Here is an 18,199-nt window from a genome sequence, read left to right as displayed (position 1 = left end):
AGGCTGAAGACACTTTTTAAGTTCACTGGATTACTGACAACGACCTACATTGTGCTTAGATTCGAGATCCAATAGTTACTACAAGTTATGTTCATTCAGCTCGCACTGAAATGATGTGATTTCTGCTACAAGACCATACGCTGGTCCACGAGTTGCAAAGTTGTTTGGCGACCCTGGTCCGAACTGAGCTAGAGACGATACTTATAATAGGCAGAACCTCAGACTACTGAAAGATTGACCGCGCAGTGATTTAAGAGCTCATTGATGCTAAACTATGGTGGGGTCTGAACGGCCACTTTGATAACTATAGTTAGCTACTGACTGCAATTTGGGTAGTTGCAGTAAGTGTGAACTTGTATAGCGCTCAAGTGACAACAAGACAACAACAGGCCATACTCTACTCGTTTTCGGAAGACGTCTCAAGCACTGGACTTTTACACTGTAATGGGAATTCTACTGTTAAATGCAGAGGCGAGAGCAGATAGGCAGAACAAGAACACTGAGTGCCTCTATGTGGGGAAAGACTTGTCTAAGTCAACAGAAGAAGAAACAACAGTCATTAGGCAAGAGATAAGGTATCCAGCATTAGAATCAGAACTCAGGAGAGCTATTCAAGAAACATCAAATAAAGTGTACCCCCCGCCCTTCAGTGTGACTGCAAACAATGCCAGATTCTGTTAAAGACGACCTGGGTCCTATGGAGACCAGTATATCCTATAAAATTGCGTGGCAGCGTTCGCACAGTTGAAGACAGCTGCAATTAACATAGACGTCACACCCGACTGGTGCAGCCAGAAATGTCTGTTGTTGCTAAACCTGTCTTGACACGGGACGTACGATGAAGTACGGCGAGACAAAGACCATTTCATCCACCTCCATGTACTGGGACTCCATGGTTAAAAAACTCCATGTACTGGGACGCCATGGTTAAAAAGCAATCGAAGTACATGTGCCGGCCGAGGTGGCATAGCGGTTCTAGGCGCTACAGTCTGGAACAGCGCGACCACTACGGTCGCGGGTTCGAATCCTGCCTCGGACATGGATGTGTGTTATGTCCTTAGGTTAGTAAGGTTTAAGTAGTTCTAAGTTCTAGGTGACTAATGACCACAGCAGTTGAGTCCCATAGTGCTCAGAGCCATTTTGAACCATTTCTGAAGTACATGTGAGTGACGGCCTCGTGACTAGAAACAGGGGATTTCAACTTAGCAAGGTAGGGGAGTAGACTTGGCGGTAGTAAGGCATCATCGGCCGCAGACGAGCGAATCCAACGAATAAAAAACATGGAAATCGAAACTGGGAGATTTAAATTGGGCACTAACACTGCACGCATGCGTCCTGGCCCGCAAACTACGATTCGTCTACGACGACGTTTTCGTCTCATCCCTTGGATCCTACTGTTTCCTAGCAAGCCAGCACGTATGGTGTTGAGCCACTGCAACAACATGACAATAAGCGCTTAAAGAAGACTAGCTGCTGTCCCATTGATATATTGTGCAGCTTTCACAACATTATCTGACGCGTGGCCTATGACGAACTGAAGCAGTTAATACCTCAGAAATGCTCTAAGCAGCGAAAACCTTTGCTCTTTACAGACGATAGGCTGCAAAAAGTGTGGCAGTTACAAAGCGACCAGCAATAAACGTCAGCACCTTGTAAATCATATTTAAAACATTCTAGATATATGTTTTCAAAACCATTGTTCTAGGTCACATTTTCGCAAAAGTATAAACAGGAATTATTTCGTATCTCAGTTATGTAATTGGAACTTGGTAGTCAAAGAAGGCAGGATTCGGTTACGATAGTGGACAGGGCCGTAATCAGTTACTATTGGTTCCCTTTTGCAATTACACACATTTATTTTAAAACAGTAATTTAAGACCCAGCAATAAATAAAGATATCGCACCTTATTAATGAAGGAATAAACAACTGTGTAACTAATAGTGCTTTCAGTGAGTTACAATTTACCAAATGAACATAAAGCCGGCCACGATGGTCTCGCGGTTCTAGGCGCGCAGTCCGGAACCGTGCAACTGCTACGGTCGCAGGTTCGAATCCTGCCTCGGGCATGGATGTGTGTGATGTCCTTAGGTTAGTTAGGTTTAAGTAGTTCTAAGTTCTAGGGGACTGATGGCCACAGCTGTCAAGTCCCGTAGTGCTCAGAGCCATTTGAACCATTTTGAACATAAAATAAAACATAGCAAATAATGTTTTAAAAACAAGGCAATGTGATCCAAATTATAATTTGAAGGCAAATAACCACAGTCAAGGCTGAAGGACTTTAACACCAAGAACAGCAATTACAAAAAAACCTAACAAACATACTGTAAAGCAGCAGTTCAATAGCAAAGGTTAATTTAAAAAAGACAGGCAACTGATTACCAAACGGGTGAGACAAAATGATGGTAAACTTGTTAGCACAACCACTTAAACCTGCTATAAGGCCAAGAATGGCAATTACATAAAAAATAGAAAAAATTACAGTAGACAGCAAATGCTACAGCAAGGGTTAATTTAAAAGGACAAGCAACTGATCACCAAACAGGTGAGACAAAATGATGGTAAACTTCGTAGCACAATCATTTAAACTTGCTTGAACCCAAGAATTGAAATTATATAAAAAAGTTAAAAACATACTGTAAAACAGCAATTATAAAAATAAAACATAAGGGCCAGTCACAGGCGGTGCACCAGGAATCGACTTCTGAGTAGGTTAAGCAAAAAACACTTTCGCGAGCGATGAGATAGACAGCCAAGAGCTGCATTCACTTCACAAACTGGCTACTCAGGCTAGTGGCAGTCTAATGAATGAATAATGATAATCTTACTGAGGCTACCTGACGTCCAATAAACCAAATACAAAGATGTAAAAATACGCCAGAGCCGGAACTGGCGGTCTGGACTCCGCCCACAGAATACTGCGCTTAGAGCACCTGGAACGAGAAGGGAATCACTGCAATCAGAGTAGAAGAATCAACAACCAACATACAGCCAACAAAGCTGTGAAAACGACTCGGCTCACCGGACAGAAGCGGCAAGGAGAGGAACCGTACACAGCCGTTACATACACTAAACCCCAGGGCAGGTAACTGGGGCGTTAGCGGCCACGAGGCAGAGAAAATACCGCTGGTTGTACTTAACAAATAGTAACAAACTGAACGCAATAAATAGTAATTTTAAGTCCAGGAAAGCTAATCAGATCCGTTGGAGAATCGCAAGATCTCACAATGGTGGAGGTTTCTATACTTGAATCCAAATGCACTCGACTTAAAACATGCAAGATCCGGTTTACGAGGAGGTCGTGCACCCTCGTGACCACAGCCCTTCAATTCTGCACTCCATGCGCTCCGTCAGCGGTTCCGGAGTGTTCCCGCGCTGCGCGCACCTGGCTCCTCCTGAGTCCCCCTACCGAACTGCACACTCACACGATCCGGAAGAACAACAACGTCGCCCCAATGATAGGGCCGTAGTTACTATATATCGATAACCGCCGCTACTGCACTAGCGGACAGGCAACTCTTGCGAAATCATGTAGCGCCAGATAACACGAGAAGAAGACAAACAACCTCAACCATGTCAACTAAACGATACGGTCTGGCCTAAAAAAGAGGACAGAGACCTACAACAGCACCAACGCGAGTTGCAACACAGCTTAGTAATACACACTCCTGGAAATTGAAATAAGAACACCGTGAATTCATTGTCCCAGGAAGGCGAAACTTTATTGACACATTCCTGGGGTCAGATACATCACATGGTCACACTGACAGAACCACAGGCACATAGACACAGGCAACACAGCATGCACAATGTCGGCACTAGTACAGTGTATATCCACCTTTCGCAGCAATGCAGGCTGCTATTCTCCCATGGAGACGATCGTAGAGATGCTGGATGTAGTCCTGTGGAACGGCTTGCCATGCTATTTCCACCTGGCGCCTCAGTTGGACCAGAGTTCGTGCTGGACGTGCAGACCGCGTGAGACGACGCTTCATCCAGTCCCAAACATGCTCAATGGGGGACAGATCCGGAGATCTTGCTGGCCAGGGTAGTTGACTTACACCTTCTAGAGCACGTTATGTGGCACGGGATACATGCGGACGTGCATTTTCCTGTTGGAACAGCAAGTTCCCTTGCCGGTCTAGGAATGGTAGAACGATGGGTTCGATGACGGTTTGGATGTACCGTGCACTATTCAGTGTCCCCTCGACGATCACCAGAGGTGTACGGCCAGTGTAGGAGATCGCTCCCAACACCATGATGCCGGGTGTTGGCCCTGTGTGCCTCGGTCGTATGCAGTCCTGATTGTGGCGCTCACCTGCACGGCGCCAAACACGCATACGACCATCATTGGCACCAAGGCAGAAACGACTCTCATCGCTGAAGACGACACGTCTCCATTCGTCCCTCCATTCACGCCTGTCGCGACGCCACTGGAGGCGGGCTGCACGATGTTGGGGCGTGAGCGGAAGACGGCCTAACGGCGTGCGGGACCGTAGCCCAGCTTCATGGAGACGGTTGCGAATGGTCCTCGCCGATACCCCAGGAGCAACAGTGTCCCTAATTTGCTGGGAAGTGGCGGTGCGGTCCCCTACGGCACTGCGTAGGATCCTACGGTCTTGGCACGCATCCGTGCATCGCTGCGGTCCGATCCCAGGTCGACGGGCACGTGCACCTTCCGCCGACCACTGGCGACAACATCGATGTACTGTGGAGACCTCATGCCCCACGTGTTGAGCAATTCGGCGGTACGTCCACCCGGCCTCCCGCATGCCCACTATACGCCCTCGCTCAAAGTGTGTCAACTGCACATACGGTTCACGTCTACGCTGTCGCGGCATGCTACCAGTGTTAAAGACTGCGATGGAGCTCCGTATGCCACGGCAAACTGGCTGACACTGACGGCGGCGGTGCACAAATACTGCGCAGCTAGCGCCATTCGATGGCCAACACCGCGGTTCCTGGTGTGTCCGCTGTGCCGTGCGTGTGATCATTGCTTGTACAGCCCTCTCGCAGTGTCCGGAGCAAGTATGGTGGGTCTGACACACCGGTGTCAATTTCTTTTTTCCATTTCCAGGAGTGTATGTCAATAAATACACAATGCAGAAAAAAAGTCACAAGGGGTTGTACGATATAAACGGAAGTTAGTAGGTTTGTTTCTACATCTGAAAGACGATGTCTCTTTCAGTTTCACAAGTAGCGCCAATATGAGGATGAAAATCAGGTTTGCTTTAAATACACGCTGTACATGAATGTCAGGTATCTTTGAGACTGAACGTGGTGAGTTAAATATTATTCAAGAATGCCCTTAACGCTACAAAGACGCCATTATCAGCACCTCACTGAGATTGAACGAGGTAGTATAATAGCGTTACGAGGAGGTGCATTTTACTTCTGCGATGCTGCAGGAAGACGTGGGAGGAATGTAGCCACTTTCATGATTGTGGCAGCGGTGCTCACGAGAATGTACAGTCGCAAGAAAACCGGGCTCTGGACCACCACGTGGCACTACCGAAAGGGAGGACCATCGTGTTCAGTGTATTAGTGTAGCTCATCGTACTGCAGCTGCAGCAGCAATTTCAGGAGCAGTTGGCGCCACAGTGACAAAACGAACAGGTACAAATCGATTATAGAAATAATTCAAAGGCAAGATCGCTTAAATACTGTTTACTGGAAAACTGGTTTCACCACACTAAACGTGTCATCATCGGATGTGTGAAGATATATCATGACAGGTTTGGGGGAGGGCTTACATGAGTTACACTTTATACATTACTATTCGTACAGTACCTCGTACCTGAATGTAGATTAACATTTAGAAACCATTTGGATGTAACGATACGTGAAGCAGACCGGCTGATCTAAAATCATTGTCACAAAAAACAGAAAACAACTGCTCTCAGGGTCATACTTTTCCATAATATATGTAAAACCGAAGCCACAAGATGTACTATTTGGTACACGACCGCTGCTCGACTAACAGCGGTCGGTATCACAGAGCCCTATTGCACGCTGGTTTACCTGCTGCGGTTCTAGTGGTTCACAGCTGGCCACAAGATAGTGCTGTCCAAGCAGTGCACACACAGTCCCACGGTATAACCACTCATTGATACAACAATACAGCTTTATTATTACTGATAATCAAATACCCATGCAAAGAACACTTTCTCATACACTTACTGTGCATAATATATATACTTTGCATACTACACATAATGTATATACTGCACTTACGTCAATTACAAAGTAAAAACATCCGAAGCAAGGGCATTATCCACATTAGCGCCATACAAAACTATATATTACTCATATATGGAAGTCAAGAATATACTCATAGTAAGCTGTTCATAACATTACTTAGATACACAGTGACGAGTGATTAAAACCTGTATGCTGGACTTTACCTGCCTAGGCACTAAGGCCTTAGGTATTGTAAGCGCTAAAAAATACTAACTTGCTCTCACCATTTATCATTTATACACTCATTATGAAAGTACGGACCGACTATGAAAACCTGCATAGGGACATGAAATTAAGGAATGCCCGGTCAGAAACTAACCGAGGAGGCACGGGAACAGAAGGGGGGGGGGGGGAGGGGGGGGGAGACAGACAGACAGACAGACAGACATGTGCACCAAGATGCTCAGCCACTCCATGTACGCTCCCATCGGCATGTCACTCGTTTCGTCCATTCAACTCACCGAATGGGAAATAATGGAAAACAATACCAAGAAAATACCCATTCGATTACCTCAACGGCAGCTCCGAACCAGACGCCCTGTAGCGTGCGTTCCGTTTGCCCCAAAGCACAGCCATTTGCGATTTCAGTGGCGTCAAGAGAGACGTCATTGGAAGGCGCGCTGGTATAGTGGTCAGCACATCTGTCTAGTAACAATGAAACACAGTTTCGGATCCCGGTGTGGCAAAAAATTTCGGCCTGTACCAGTGACATAAATCAGTGGCCACACACAACTAATGTCTTGTGTCTTGATGTACCTGAACAGTGACAGTTCCTTCTGGGACACCCTGCACATGCCTCATCAGTCCTCACCAAGTGTCTCACGGCATTAATTTTGCACTACAATATGGGTTGCACAACTAATGTTACCTAAACCTTAATATCTGGCTGATGATGCACTTGTTGTGGCAGGTGCTGGCGGCGGCCGCCCCCACACCGGGGGTGGAGGTGCAGCTGGCAGACGGCAGCCGCCTCCTGGGCGTCACCAGCTTCTCCTCCAGGACCCGACGGCCGATCCACGAGTTTCGCGGTGTGCCCTTTGCCAGGGCACCAGGGGGCTCACACCGCTTCCAGGTAAGTCTGCATATCTTCCGAGGTAGTGACTGACCCGGTAGGGAGAATATTACACCACGACGTATGACACATGACACGATGGCCGTGAATCGTGCATCTTCTATTGGACGACACCAGGAATGCATTCATAGTTGATACCGCGCTCAACCTCTTCCTTCCAGCAATCGAAGATATTTTGTAACCTCCCAACAGATTAAATTATTTCCCTAACTTCGCAATAAAAATCTGATTAATCTCGCAATAAAAATGTGACCTATATACAGGATGTTACAAAAAAGTACGGCCAAACTTTCAGAAAACATTCCTCGCACACAAAGAAAGAAAATATGTTATGTGGACATGTGTCCGGAAACGCTTACTTTCCATGCTAGAGCTCATTTTATTACTTCTCTTCAAATCACATTAATCATGGAATGGAAAACATAGCAACAGAACATACCAGCGTGAATTCAAACACTTTGTTACAGGAAATGTTCAAAATGTCCTCCGTTAGCGAGGATACATGCATCTAGCCTTCGTCGCATGGATGCGCTGATGCAGCCATGGAGAAAAGCGTATTGTATCACAGCCGTCCACAATGCGAACACGAAGAGTGTCTACATTTGGTACCGGGGTTGCGTAGACAAGAGCTTTCAAATGCCCACATGAATGAAAGTCAAGAGGGTTGAGGTCAGGAGAGCGTGGAGGTCATGGAACTGCTCCGCCTCTACCAATCCATCGGTCACCGAATCTGTTGCTGAGAAGCGTACGAACACTTCGACTAAAATGTGCAGGAGCTCCATCTTGCATGAACCACATGTTGTGTCGTACTTGTAAAGGCACATATTCTAGTAGAGTATCTCGTATGAAATCATGATAACGTGCTCCATTGAGCGTAGGTGGAAGAACATGGGGTCCTATCAACACATCACCAACAACGCCTGCCCAAACGTTCACAGAAAATCTGTGTTGATGACGTGATTGCACAATTGCGTCCGAATTCTCGTCAGCCCACACTTGTTCATTGCGAAAATTTACAAATTGATCACATTGGAATGAAGCCTCATCCGTAAAGAGAACATTTGTACTGAAATGAGAATTGACACATTGTTGGATGAACGATTCGCAGTAGTGTACTCGTGGAGGCCAATCAGCTACTGATAGTGCCTGCACACGCTGTACATGGTACGGAAACAACTGGTTCTCCCGTAGCGCTCTCCATAAAGTGACGTGGTCACCGTTAACTTGTACAGCAGCAACTTTTCTGAAGCTGACATTAGGGTTATCGTCAACTGCACGAAGAATTGCCTCGTCCATTGCAGGTGTCCTCGTCGTTCTAGGTCTTCCCTAGTCGCGAGTCATGGGTTGGAATGTTCCGTGCTCCCTAAGACGCCGATCAATTGCTTAGAAAGTCATCCTGTCGGGACACCTTCGTTCTGGAAATCTGTCTCGATACAAACGTACCGCGCCACGACTATTGCCCCGTGCTAATCCATACATCAAATGGGCCTCTGCCAACTCCGCGTTTGTAAACATTGCACTGACTGCGAAACAAAGTTCGTGATGAACACTAACCTGTTGATGCTACGTACTGATGCGTTTGATGCTAGTACTGTACAGCAATGAGTCGCATGTCAACACAAGCACCGAAGTCAGCATTACTTTTCTTCAATTGGGCCAACTGGCGGTGAATCGAGGATGTGCAGTACATACTCACGAAACTAAAATGACCTCTAACATGGAAATTAAGCGTTTCCGGACACATGTCCACATAACATCTCTTCTTTATTTGTGTGTGAGGAATGTTTCCTGAAAGTTTGGCCGTACCTTTTTGTAACACCCTGAATATATATAACCTTTCAATAATTAACTGACTGTGAATCAAATGTGGTAAATCTGGACATCAGCAATGCTTCGTCATGGCTCTCAAAAGTCATTCTGAATAAACTGAAAATCTTTACCTCAATTACGTCGCCGGATAACGCGTATATATCTGCTCCTACAAGAAATTTTTCTAGCACAGCCCAGTGCAACGCTGGCCACTAGATTTTGTTTTGTATGAAAGACAACCGATTTTATTCACAATTGCCGTGACTATGGATAGGAGTAATTAGTAAAAACTTTAAATTCAGATGAATGAGTGTCAAAAGTTATCTTTATAAGGAATATTGTTATTGAAAAATTATTTACATGTGATTTTGCTATAACAGTAGTTGCAAATTACATATGCTCGCGGCAATAAATAATAATAATTTTTGCTTTTACTTTATACTACATCGCTCAGGCACCGTCATCGTTCTCCACGGCCGGCCTTGGTAATCCTATACAGGACACAAGGGCTCTCTGTGAGCTATACAACCCGACAACTGCTCTCTAAGAGCGACCTGGCCCAGACGCCTGACTGCGAGCTACTACTCCTACTACTGCTGCCGACACTGCTCTCTGGTCTGCGATTCTATTGTAGTTTACATTTCGCAGGCAGCGCGTGAGCATTCCATGGAAGTTATATCTGCTCGAGTACCCTTGCAAATAAATTTCTTAGTCATGGACCTCTTACAGTTTGTTTGTTAAACTATCGGTTTGAATCACTATCATCATCATCACCAGATTGACATAAAAAGAGAAATTGTGTATATTTACGAAAAATTGTATGTAATAGAAGACTATCAGCTATTGTAAGTGGTATCGTGAGGTACATAATCTGGAAGGTTAGCACCATACCTATTGTCGTAGAGTTAACAGAGGAAGTCAATGAAATGTATAACCACGATCGTTATGTACAGTAAAATTATGATAAAATGCCAAACACTCATGACGTGTAATATTGACCTCTCGCTGGCGTACTGCGCTTACTGCAGCACAAACACAGATGTGAAAGCCGGGAAGGGGTGGTCGTGGCCGCAGACACTTGTCGCTGGCTGGAGGCTATTTGCAACGGCGTGATACCAAGTCTTAAGTACGATCTTACAAATTCTAGATAAAACTATATCGGATACATTAGAGTACAATTAAAGAAAGCACTAGAATTTTAACATGGGTCCAAAGAGAAATATTAGTTTAAATTTTAGAAGGTAGTTGCAAGTAAGTGCCTGTGAAATATTCAGTACAGTAAAGTTAATTGGCAGCGGCATGGAAAAAGGTAAAGAGGTTACAGACATAGCGGGCATACCTACAACTGATCCAAGAAACCAGGGGTGGCGCGGAGCCAGATATAAATACAAATAACAAAAGCTCAAGAACCTTAAGCAAAGGTGTCATAGCGACATGTAATTTAAAATTATAAAAGCTGTTTCCTAGTTGATACCTGTGAAGTGCACAGTGCACACTTAATCGAACATAGCAAAACACGACAAAAAGGCTGGGGCATCAGCAGGCTCTTTAAATCCGGGACAAGGAAACCCGGGCAGCACGAGGGTGTACAAACAAAGGTCCACTAGCAAATAAGAACTACAACAGTCTCTCATGTAAAGAAAAGTAGGCTTTGCATTTAAATTCATTCTGTTCATTAAGTAGTTTAGATGGGGGTTGTTTCCTTTTCCCATAAATCTCTATTTCTTTCAAAACTTTTAATAGGCAACGCTTAGGCGTAGTGTGTACAATCAGCATATTGTAGTGTAGTAACTATCTATGCCTACATCTACATAGATGCTCTGCAAATCACATTTAAGTGCCTGGTGGAGGGTACATCGAACCACCTTCACAATTCTCTATTATTCCAATCTCGCACAGCGCGCAGGAAGAACGAACACTTATATCTTTCCGTACGAGCTCTAATTTCCCTTATTTTATCGTGGTGATCGTTTCTCCCTATGTAGGTCGGTGTCAACAAAATATTTTCGCATTCGAAGGAGAAAGTTCTGATTGGAATTTCGTGAGAAGATTCCGTCGCAACGAAAAACGCCTTTCATTTAATGATGTCCAGCCCAAATCCTGTGTCATTTCTGTGACACTGTCTCCCATATTTCGCGATAGTACAAAACGTGCTGCCCTTCTTTGAACTTTTTCGATGTGCTCCGTCAGTCCTATCTGGTACGGATCCCACACCGCGAAGCAGTATTCCAAAACAGGACGGACAAGCTTAGTGTAGGCAGTCTTCTCAGTAGATCTGTTACATTTTATAAGTGTCCTGCCAATAAAACACAATCTTTAGTTAGCCTTCGCCATAGCATTTTCTGTGTGTTCCTGGCAATTTAAGCTGTTTGTAATTGTAATACCTAGGTATTTAGATGAATTTACGGCTTTTAGATTAGACTGATTTATCGTGTAAACGAAGTTTAACGAATTCCTTTTAGCACTCATGTGGTTGACCTCTCACTTTACGTTATTTACGGTAAACTGCCAACTTTCTCACCATTCAGATATCTTTTCTAAATGGTTTTGCAATTTACTTTGGTCTTCTGATGACTTTATTAGACGATAAATGACAGCGTCATCTGCGAGCAACCTAAGACGGCTGCTCAGATTGTCCTCAAACCGTTTATATAGATAAGGACCAGTAAAGTGCCTATAACACTACCTTCTGTTTTACTCGATGACTTTCCGTCAATTACTACGAATTGTGACCTCTCTGAGAGGAAATCCCAAACACAGTCACATAACTGAGACGATATTCCATAAGCACGCAATTTCGCTACAAGTGTCAAAAGCCTTCCTGAAATCCAGAAATACGGAATCGATCTGAAATTCCTTGTCAATAGCACTCAACATTTATTGTGAATAAAGAGCTAGCTGTGTTTCACAGGAACCATGTTTTCTAAACGAATGTTGACTGTGCGTCAATAGACAGTTTTCTTCGAGGTGATTCATAATGTTTGAACACAATATCTGTTCCAAAATCCTGCTGCATATCGATTCTAACGATATGGGCCTATAATTTAGTGGATTATTCCTACTACCTTTCTTCAGTATTGGTGCAACCCGTGCAACTTTACAGTCTTTGTTTACGGATCTTTCGTCGAGCGAACAGTTGTATATGATGGTTAAGTATAGAGCTAATGCATCAGCATACTCCGAAAGGAACCTAATTGGTATACAGTGTGGACCACAAGACTTGCTTTTATTGATTTAAGTTGCTTCATTACTGCGAGGATATTTACTTCTATGTTACTCATGTTGGCAGCTGTTCTCGATTCGAATTCTGGAATATTTTACTTCGTATTCATTGGTTAAGGAATTTCGGAAGGTTATGTTTAGTAACCCTGCTTTGGCAACACTCCATTTGATATTATCTGCATCGCTATCAATGTCGTTGTAGGAAAGCTGGACAGGAGTAGAAGCGATTTGTGCCAAAGTAACAATCCTTGTGTTTATCCAAATGTATAAACACTCAGCGCAAATGGTGCAACAAGGAATAAAGTTCAGCTACTACAACAGTAACAATGATGGTGATGGAGCCAAGATTATGTGGCTTCTGTGTAGCTTCATGAAGCTAGCACAAGAGGGTTAGTCGCTGCCGCCAGACATACTATATAGGGGCAGCAGAGGGCGCTCGTGGTACAGAGCCGCTAGACTCGTGGCTCAGCAGGTGTGCTCCATGGGGTCTGCTGGAACCCGCACAAACATTATCGGCGTCTCACACAAAGTAGCAGTTTTACTGCCAATACTCGTAATAGGGGAGGGGATCGATATGTGATACCACAAATTTGTCCGTTATATATCATCGAAAGGAATTTCTTTTTACTGCTCCCTGTTTTGTGCGGTTCTGAGTGTTTGTAATGCTCGTTTTTCCTTTATTTTGTTATACACACGTTTGATAAACCTTTCTAAGTACCCGCTTACCTTGACTATTTGTATTAATGAATTCAGTTCCGTACTTGCTTCTCGATTATCTAATTCCATGGATAGGTCAGAAACTATGGAAGTAAAGAAGGAGTCCTTTTACCATACTCATTTGCAAGATTTAGCTTGAATAATGTTGCCTGTGTCCGTAGCTTCTTGGATCCATTTCGGTATGTCCGCTGTGCCTTTGAATTTTTTGCCTTTCGAGATGCTGCTGTCAGTTTATTTTACTGCATATATCACAGAAATATATTTGCGGCAACCTTTTGTAATTTGAACTAATACTTCTGTTTGGACACATATTAAAACTCTAGCTTATTTCTTAACTGTATTTAAATGTATCCGATTCAGTTTTATGCAGAATGTCTATACTCATTATCGTGACAGTTTTACAAACTATTTTCGGCCAGCGACATCTTCCGGCCACGCCCCGTCAGCTGTTTGTACCGTAGTTGTCAGCAATGACACGACATTATAGATAATGAGTGTGTAGTATTTTATCATGATTTTATTCTGTGTGATGATACCATTCATTTTATGGTTATACATTGTTTTCACTTACTCTGTTAACTTCATGAAGACAGCTCACATTATTTGATAGCCTACTATTAAGTAGATTTTTCCATAGATCTGCACATTTTCTCTTTTTAAACTAATGTGAAGATTCTCATAATGACTGAAACAGGCAATTGAATGAACAAATATTGCCAGTCAGTGTCTGTTGCGGTATTTAAAAATTTTGATACAATATGATTCGTCTGTATTAGTTTGAGACATATTTTGTTATTCTGAGCGCTGAGTTATTCGGTAGTTGCTTATACTGTAGACCGTCTGGATTGGTTATAAGTGTTAATAAAGTGAATTATATTTGCTTAAGAAGTTACGCCAACACAACTTCCCAACCATTTATCATTTGGTTCCTGTGCCACACCACAAACGCCATGCAAACTGCTCAGTTATGATGGGGGAGGGGGGGGGGGGAGCATCTGTCATCTTAAGCAACTTTCACCAAGCTGTGCATAGTTCTTCGCCCTCTCTCTCACGTATGACAGCCAAGTGAACCGCTAAAGGACAAGTTATGTGCTTGGAATACTCTATCACTTACCCGCTTCTGATGATGATACTAGCCGAAACATGTTAAAGGAAAAAAATACATTAAACAAAAAATCTCAGTGAAGAAATGATAAGCAGACAGTCAGTTGCAAAATGGAAGTTTCAATAAGACCCGTTGACCATGGGTTCAAGACTTCTTCAGAAGGATATTAAGGACAACTTGTTCTGACAATTTTTAATGTTATGTCCAGGTTTTGTGATGTGCACACGTAAAAATTTTAAAATGTTGTGCATGGCTGGAGCAGCAACCGTAGGGTGAAATTTTCGTGAAGAAATAATAAGCTGCCCAGGTCTGAAAGGCTGCTTCTGTTTACAGGGATATGTCGTAGGAAATTCTAAAAAGGTGCTGACACTGCTGTCCTTCCGAAGAAGATTTGAAAACACTGCCAAAGGAGTTTAAATACAGTTTCCATTTTGCAACTGATTCGCTGTTTACTATTGCTTCACGAAGATTTCATCCTACAGTTGCTGTCTAGCTGTGTACAAGATTTTGAAATGCAAATTCGTTACGCGATCTAGACAGCATTACTTGTAAAATTCATAATGAATGATCGTGGACTTATGCTTTCCCTTCTGGACTCTCCATCGTTGACAGTGCGTGTCTTCCCCATCTGTTGCAGCTGCCACGTCCAGTGGAACCACTGGGAGAGTTCAACGCCAATTGGTTCGGCCCGCTGTGTCCGCAGGCGCTATCCTCGAGGGAGATGGAGATCCCGTGGTTCACGTGGCCGGACGCAGGCACGCTGGCGGCCGTGCGCAACCTCTCTGCCGCGGAAGACCCCGAGGACTGCCTACACCTCAACGTCTACACTCCAAAGGTGCCTCTCGCAACTGGCCCTGCTCTTCAGTCACATGTCCGGTCAGGCCATTCTTAACCAACATATCTCTGTGTCCAAACCGTGTTAAAAAGCAGTTAAAACTCCATCTTTCGAAGATTAGTGCCGTAAGGAGATAAAAGGAGATGGACAGATCTTTCTGTCACGTCTTAAGGTTGTTAATGGCACCAAGACGCTTACGAAATTGTAAGGTATTTTTAAATTATCTCCGTCGGTGCTACAGAAACCAGCTTGCAGTGTGCGGAGCAGAGTAGTTTACGGTGTTACGTTTACTTAGCTACAGATTTTTAATTCGGGTTTTAAATTTATAGTGCCGGCCGCGGTGGTCTCGCGGTTCTAGGCGCGCAATCCGGAACCGTACGACTGCTACGGTCGCAGGTTCGAATCCTGCCTCGGACATGGATGTGTGTGATGTCCTTAGGTTAGTTAGGTTTAAGTAGTTCTAAGTTCTAGGGGACTGATGACCACAGTAGTTCAGTCCCATAGTTCTCAGAGCCATTTGAACCATTTTTTAAATTTATAGTGTCTAACCAAAAAAAAAAAGCGTCTCCTTCGCCAGAGAAGTTCAACAACTCTGTTTTATACAATATCTGTTCCAGACCAAGCTGCTTTTTACCAGTATATGTAGTCAATGAATGAAAACTGATTTAATAAAATGTTATTGCTGCAGTTTATTTTGTTAACAGCACGAATGACAAAAGATTGGAGAAAAGCAGGGTTAGCATATTAACAGATAATGTTCGCCTCAGATCGGCAGGGAATATATATGCTCGGAAAGAGTTTGAAGAGCTTGTAAGGGTGTTGAGGCGGAATTTGTGCTGAGAAGTAACTCTTAAGAGAAAAATTCGATACGTTTTTCAGTTTCCCGGTTAGCCAGTTAGCCAGAGTTTGCTAAGATATGGTAATTGCCGGACATTTGTGGGTCCATACGTTATACCTTGTCGAAATGCACTCTACCGCTTGAAATGTATCTTTTTCGGAACTGATGAATTTAAAATTGGCGAGGAAAAGCTACGTTTCATCTGTTTGAGAAACTCAAAAGAAAAACACGTTTGGCGACACCGTCCTTGGCAGGCTGTTTGAATCTTCTCTGCGGTGACTTGACTGCCTAACTAGGAAACGGCGCAACGTACCGAATTTTTTCTTAAAAATTATTTTTCAGCACAGCGTCCATTGGAACACTCTTACAAACATTTCGGACTGTTTCTGACCGTATACAGGGTGAGTCAGGAGGAGAGGTACAGGCTCTAAGGGGTGATGGTATGAGTGAATATGAACAAGGAACTTCATATGGACATTTTCCCTATAGCGAATGGTTTCCGAGGTACAACATTTGTAATAATATTTCCTTACTTACTTTCTGCGTTATTCAGACATTATCATTGTTCACAACGTAGACGGTAGTATAGAGGAAGCTGAGACGAACAGTTTGATATAGGATACTCATGTTCTATCAAGGCGGAAAACTACTTCAAATTGGGCTACAAAGAGTACCTAAGGTACAGCGCATGCGCATCGTACCAGATTTTCAGTATCTTCACGCTGTCTCTGAACAAACTGTAAGCCCTAGAGAAATATGAGTAGGTCCTGTTTTTGTAGAAAACTGTATGTAGTTTAATTTTGTATCGAGAAATGTTTTCGCTGGAGGGTGCAGGGTTCGAGTGATTCAAGGAATCGTACAAAAGGGATATTACATGTCTTCTATTCGCAGTAGGGCATACGTCCGTATGAAGTTTCTCGTTCAGAATAGTATATCACCCCTCAAGGAATGTATTTTTCCTCCTGACTGAGCATGTATGCAGGGTGATTCTTACTAACATTTAGAAACCCCCAAGCGACGTAGATGATCTGAGATGAGTAATTTCATAGCAGACGCATGGGGTCGCAAATTTCGGGAGATACCCAAAACGTGAATGACAAATGCTGAACATGTGCCGTCGCCAGGTGATCCACCTCACACCAAGTGCAATAGTTTGACTTTCTAATGCAACTCTCGCTGGTAGGGGGCCGGTGCTACAAACCGCTCCGCTAGCCTGCTATGTTTTCACAAATTAAACCGATCGATAGTAATACTGGATAACCTCTATTACGAGCACCAATGTATCACATCGCATAATGAAAGAACGAAACCAGAGTAGCCTAGCGGAGCGACGTGTAGCACTGCCCACCTACAGGCGAGGGTAGGAGCGTCATCATGTGAAGTTATACGTTTAACTTTTGAAATCCACTTTTGGGGTATTTCCCGACATTTGCGATCTCTTGTGTCTCATATCAAATAATTCGTTTCAGCGCCCTCTACGTCTCTTAGGGGTTTTTTAAACTTTAATAACAATTACTTTGCATAAAAACTTCCAAATATTCACAGTAATAAAATTTTCTCCTCGCATGTAATACTGTCAATTCCTTTACAACATCGATCAGCACGTCCAGTTAAAACATTCTGTAAACTCCTCCTCTAAGTTAACAGCATGACAAAATCAGTCGTTGAAAATATTCGTGGCTATAGCAGTTCATCTCTACACTACCCGCAGATACTGTTGTGGCGGAACCGGTTTATAGTATTTCGTGAGTTTAATTGCTTATAAATGATATTTCAGGTACATCACAAAAATATAAAGCCAGTTACGAATTGTCAGCGTAACAATTCATTTGATCTCAAAAATGATTACCCCAGCTAATATTTGTCACTCTGCTAAAAAAATCTCCACTTGACGTTGTGTAGAAAAGTCGTGTGCGTAGCACTAAATAACATATCATTTATCAGATTTTACGCAACTTTTACTTAAGCAAAAGGAACATTAGTCACAAAATACTACCCGCAAACAGCACTGACGTATGTCTCCTATTAAACTTTTTCATGTAAATCGTCCGAAATAATTAGGCTTCATACATCAGCAAATAAGAAATTAACATTACGTAACATGATGTGTGTTGTGGTTGGCAGGAGAGCCAACCTCTGGGTACTAAAGGAGGCCGAAATGCACGCGTTTAGCTCATGCAGGCTGGCGTGCGGTCTGGAACATGAAAAGGGAGTTAGAATTGAGAAAAACGGACGTAGCAGATGGAATACTTAACTTTAATCCATTAATAACGAACGTTGCTCTTTATGGTACATGAGTCACAATATCAATACTACGGATACTGGCGCCTTACTTGGTCGTAGCAAATAACGTAGCTGAAGAC

General features: G+C 43.5%; 1 protein-coding gene across 2 annotated transcripts in view; it reads left to right on the top strand.

The window, feature by feature from the left end:
- The window catches only part of LOC126279089 (carboxylesterase 5A-like), a 195,142-nt gene that overhangs the window by 47,567 nt on the left and 129,376 nt on the right, over positions 1–18,199 (top strand). For both annotated transcript variants that reach the window (XM_049979552.1, XM_049979553.1), the window contains exons 3-4: positions 7,149–7,310; positions 14,801–14,998. In XM_049979552.1, the coding sequence (XP_049835509.1) occupies positions 7,149–7,310; positions 14,801–14,998 (360 nt within the window). The remainder of the gene's footprint in view (positions 1–7,148; positions 7,311–14,800; positions 14,999–18,199) is intronic.

The sequence above is a fragment of the Schistocerca gregaria genome, chromosome 6 (genome assembly GCF_023897955.1).
Source record: "Schistocerca gregaria isolate iqSchGreg1 chromosome 6, iqSchGreg1.2, whole genome shotgun sequence".
NCBI classification, from domain to species: Eukaryota; Metazoa; Arthropoda; class Insecta; order Orthoptera; family Acrididae; genus Schistocerca; species Schistocerca gregaria.
The sequence above is the reverse complement of the archived record's forward strand: the minus strand, read 5'-3'. Positions and strand labels throughout refer to the sequence as shown.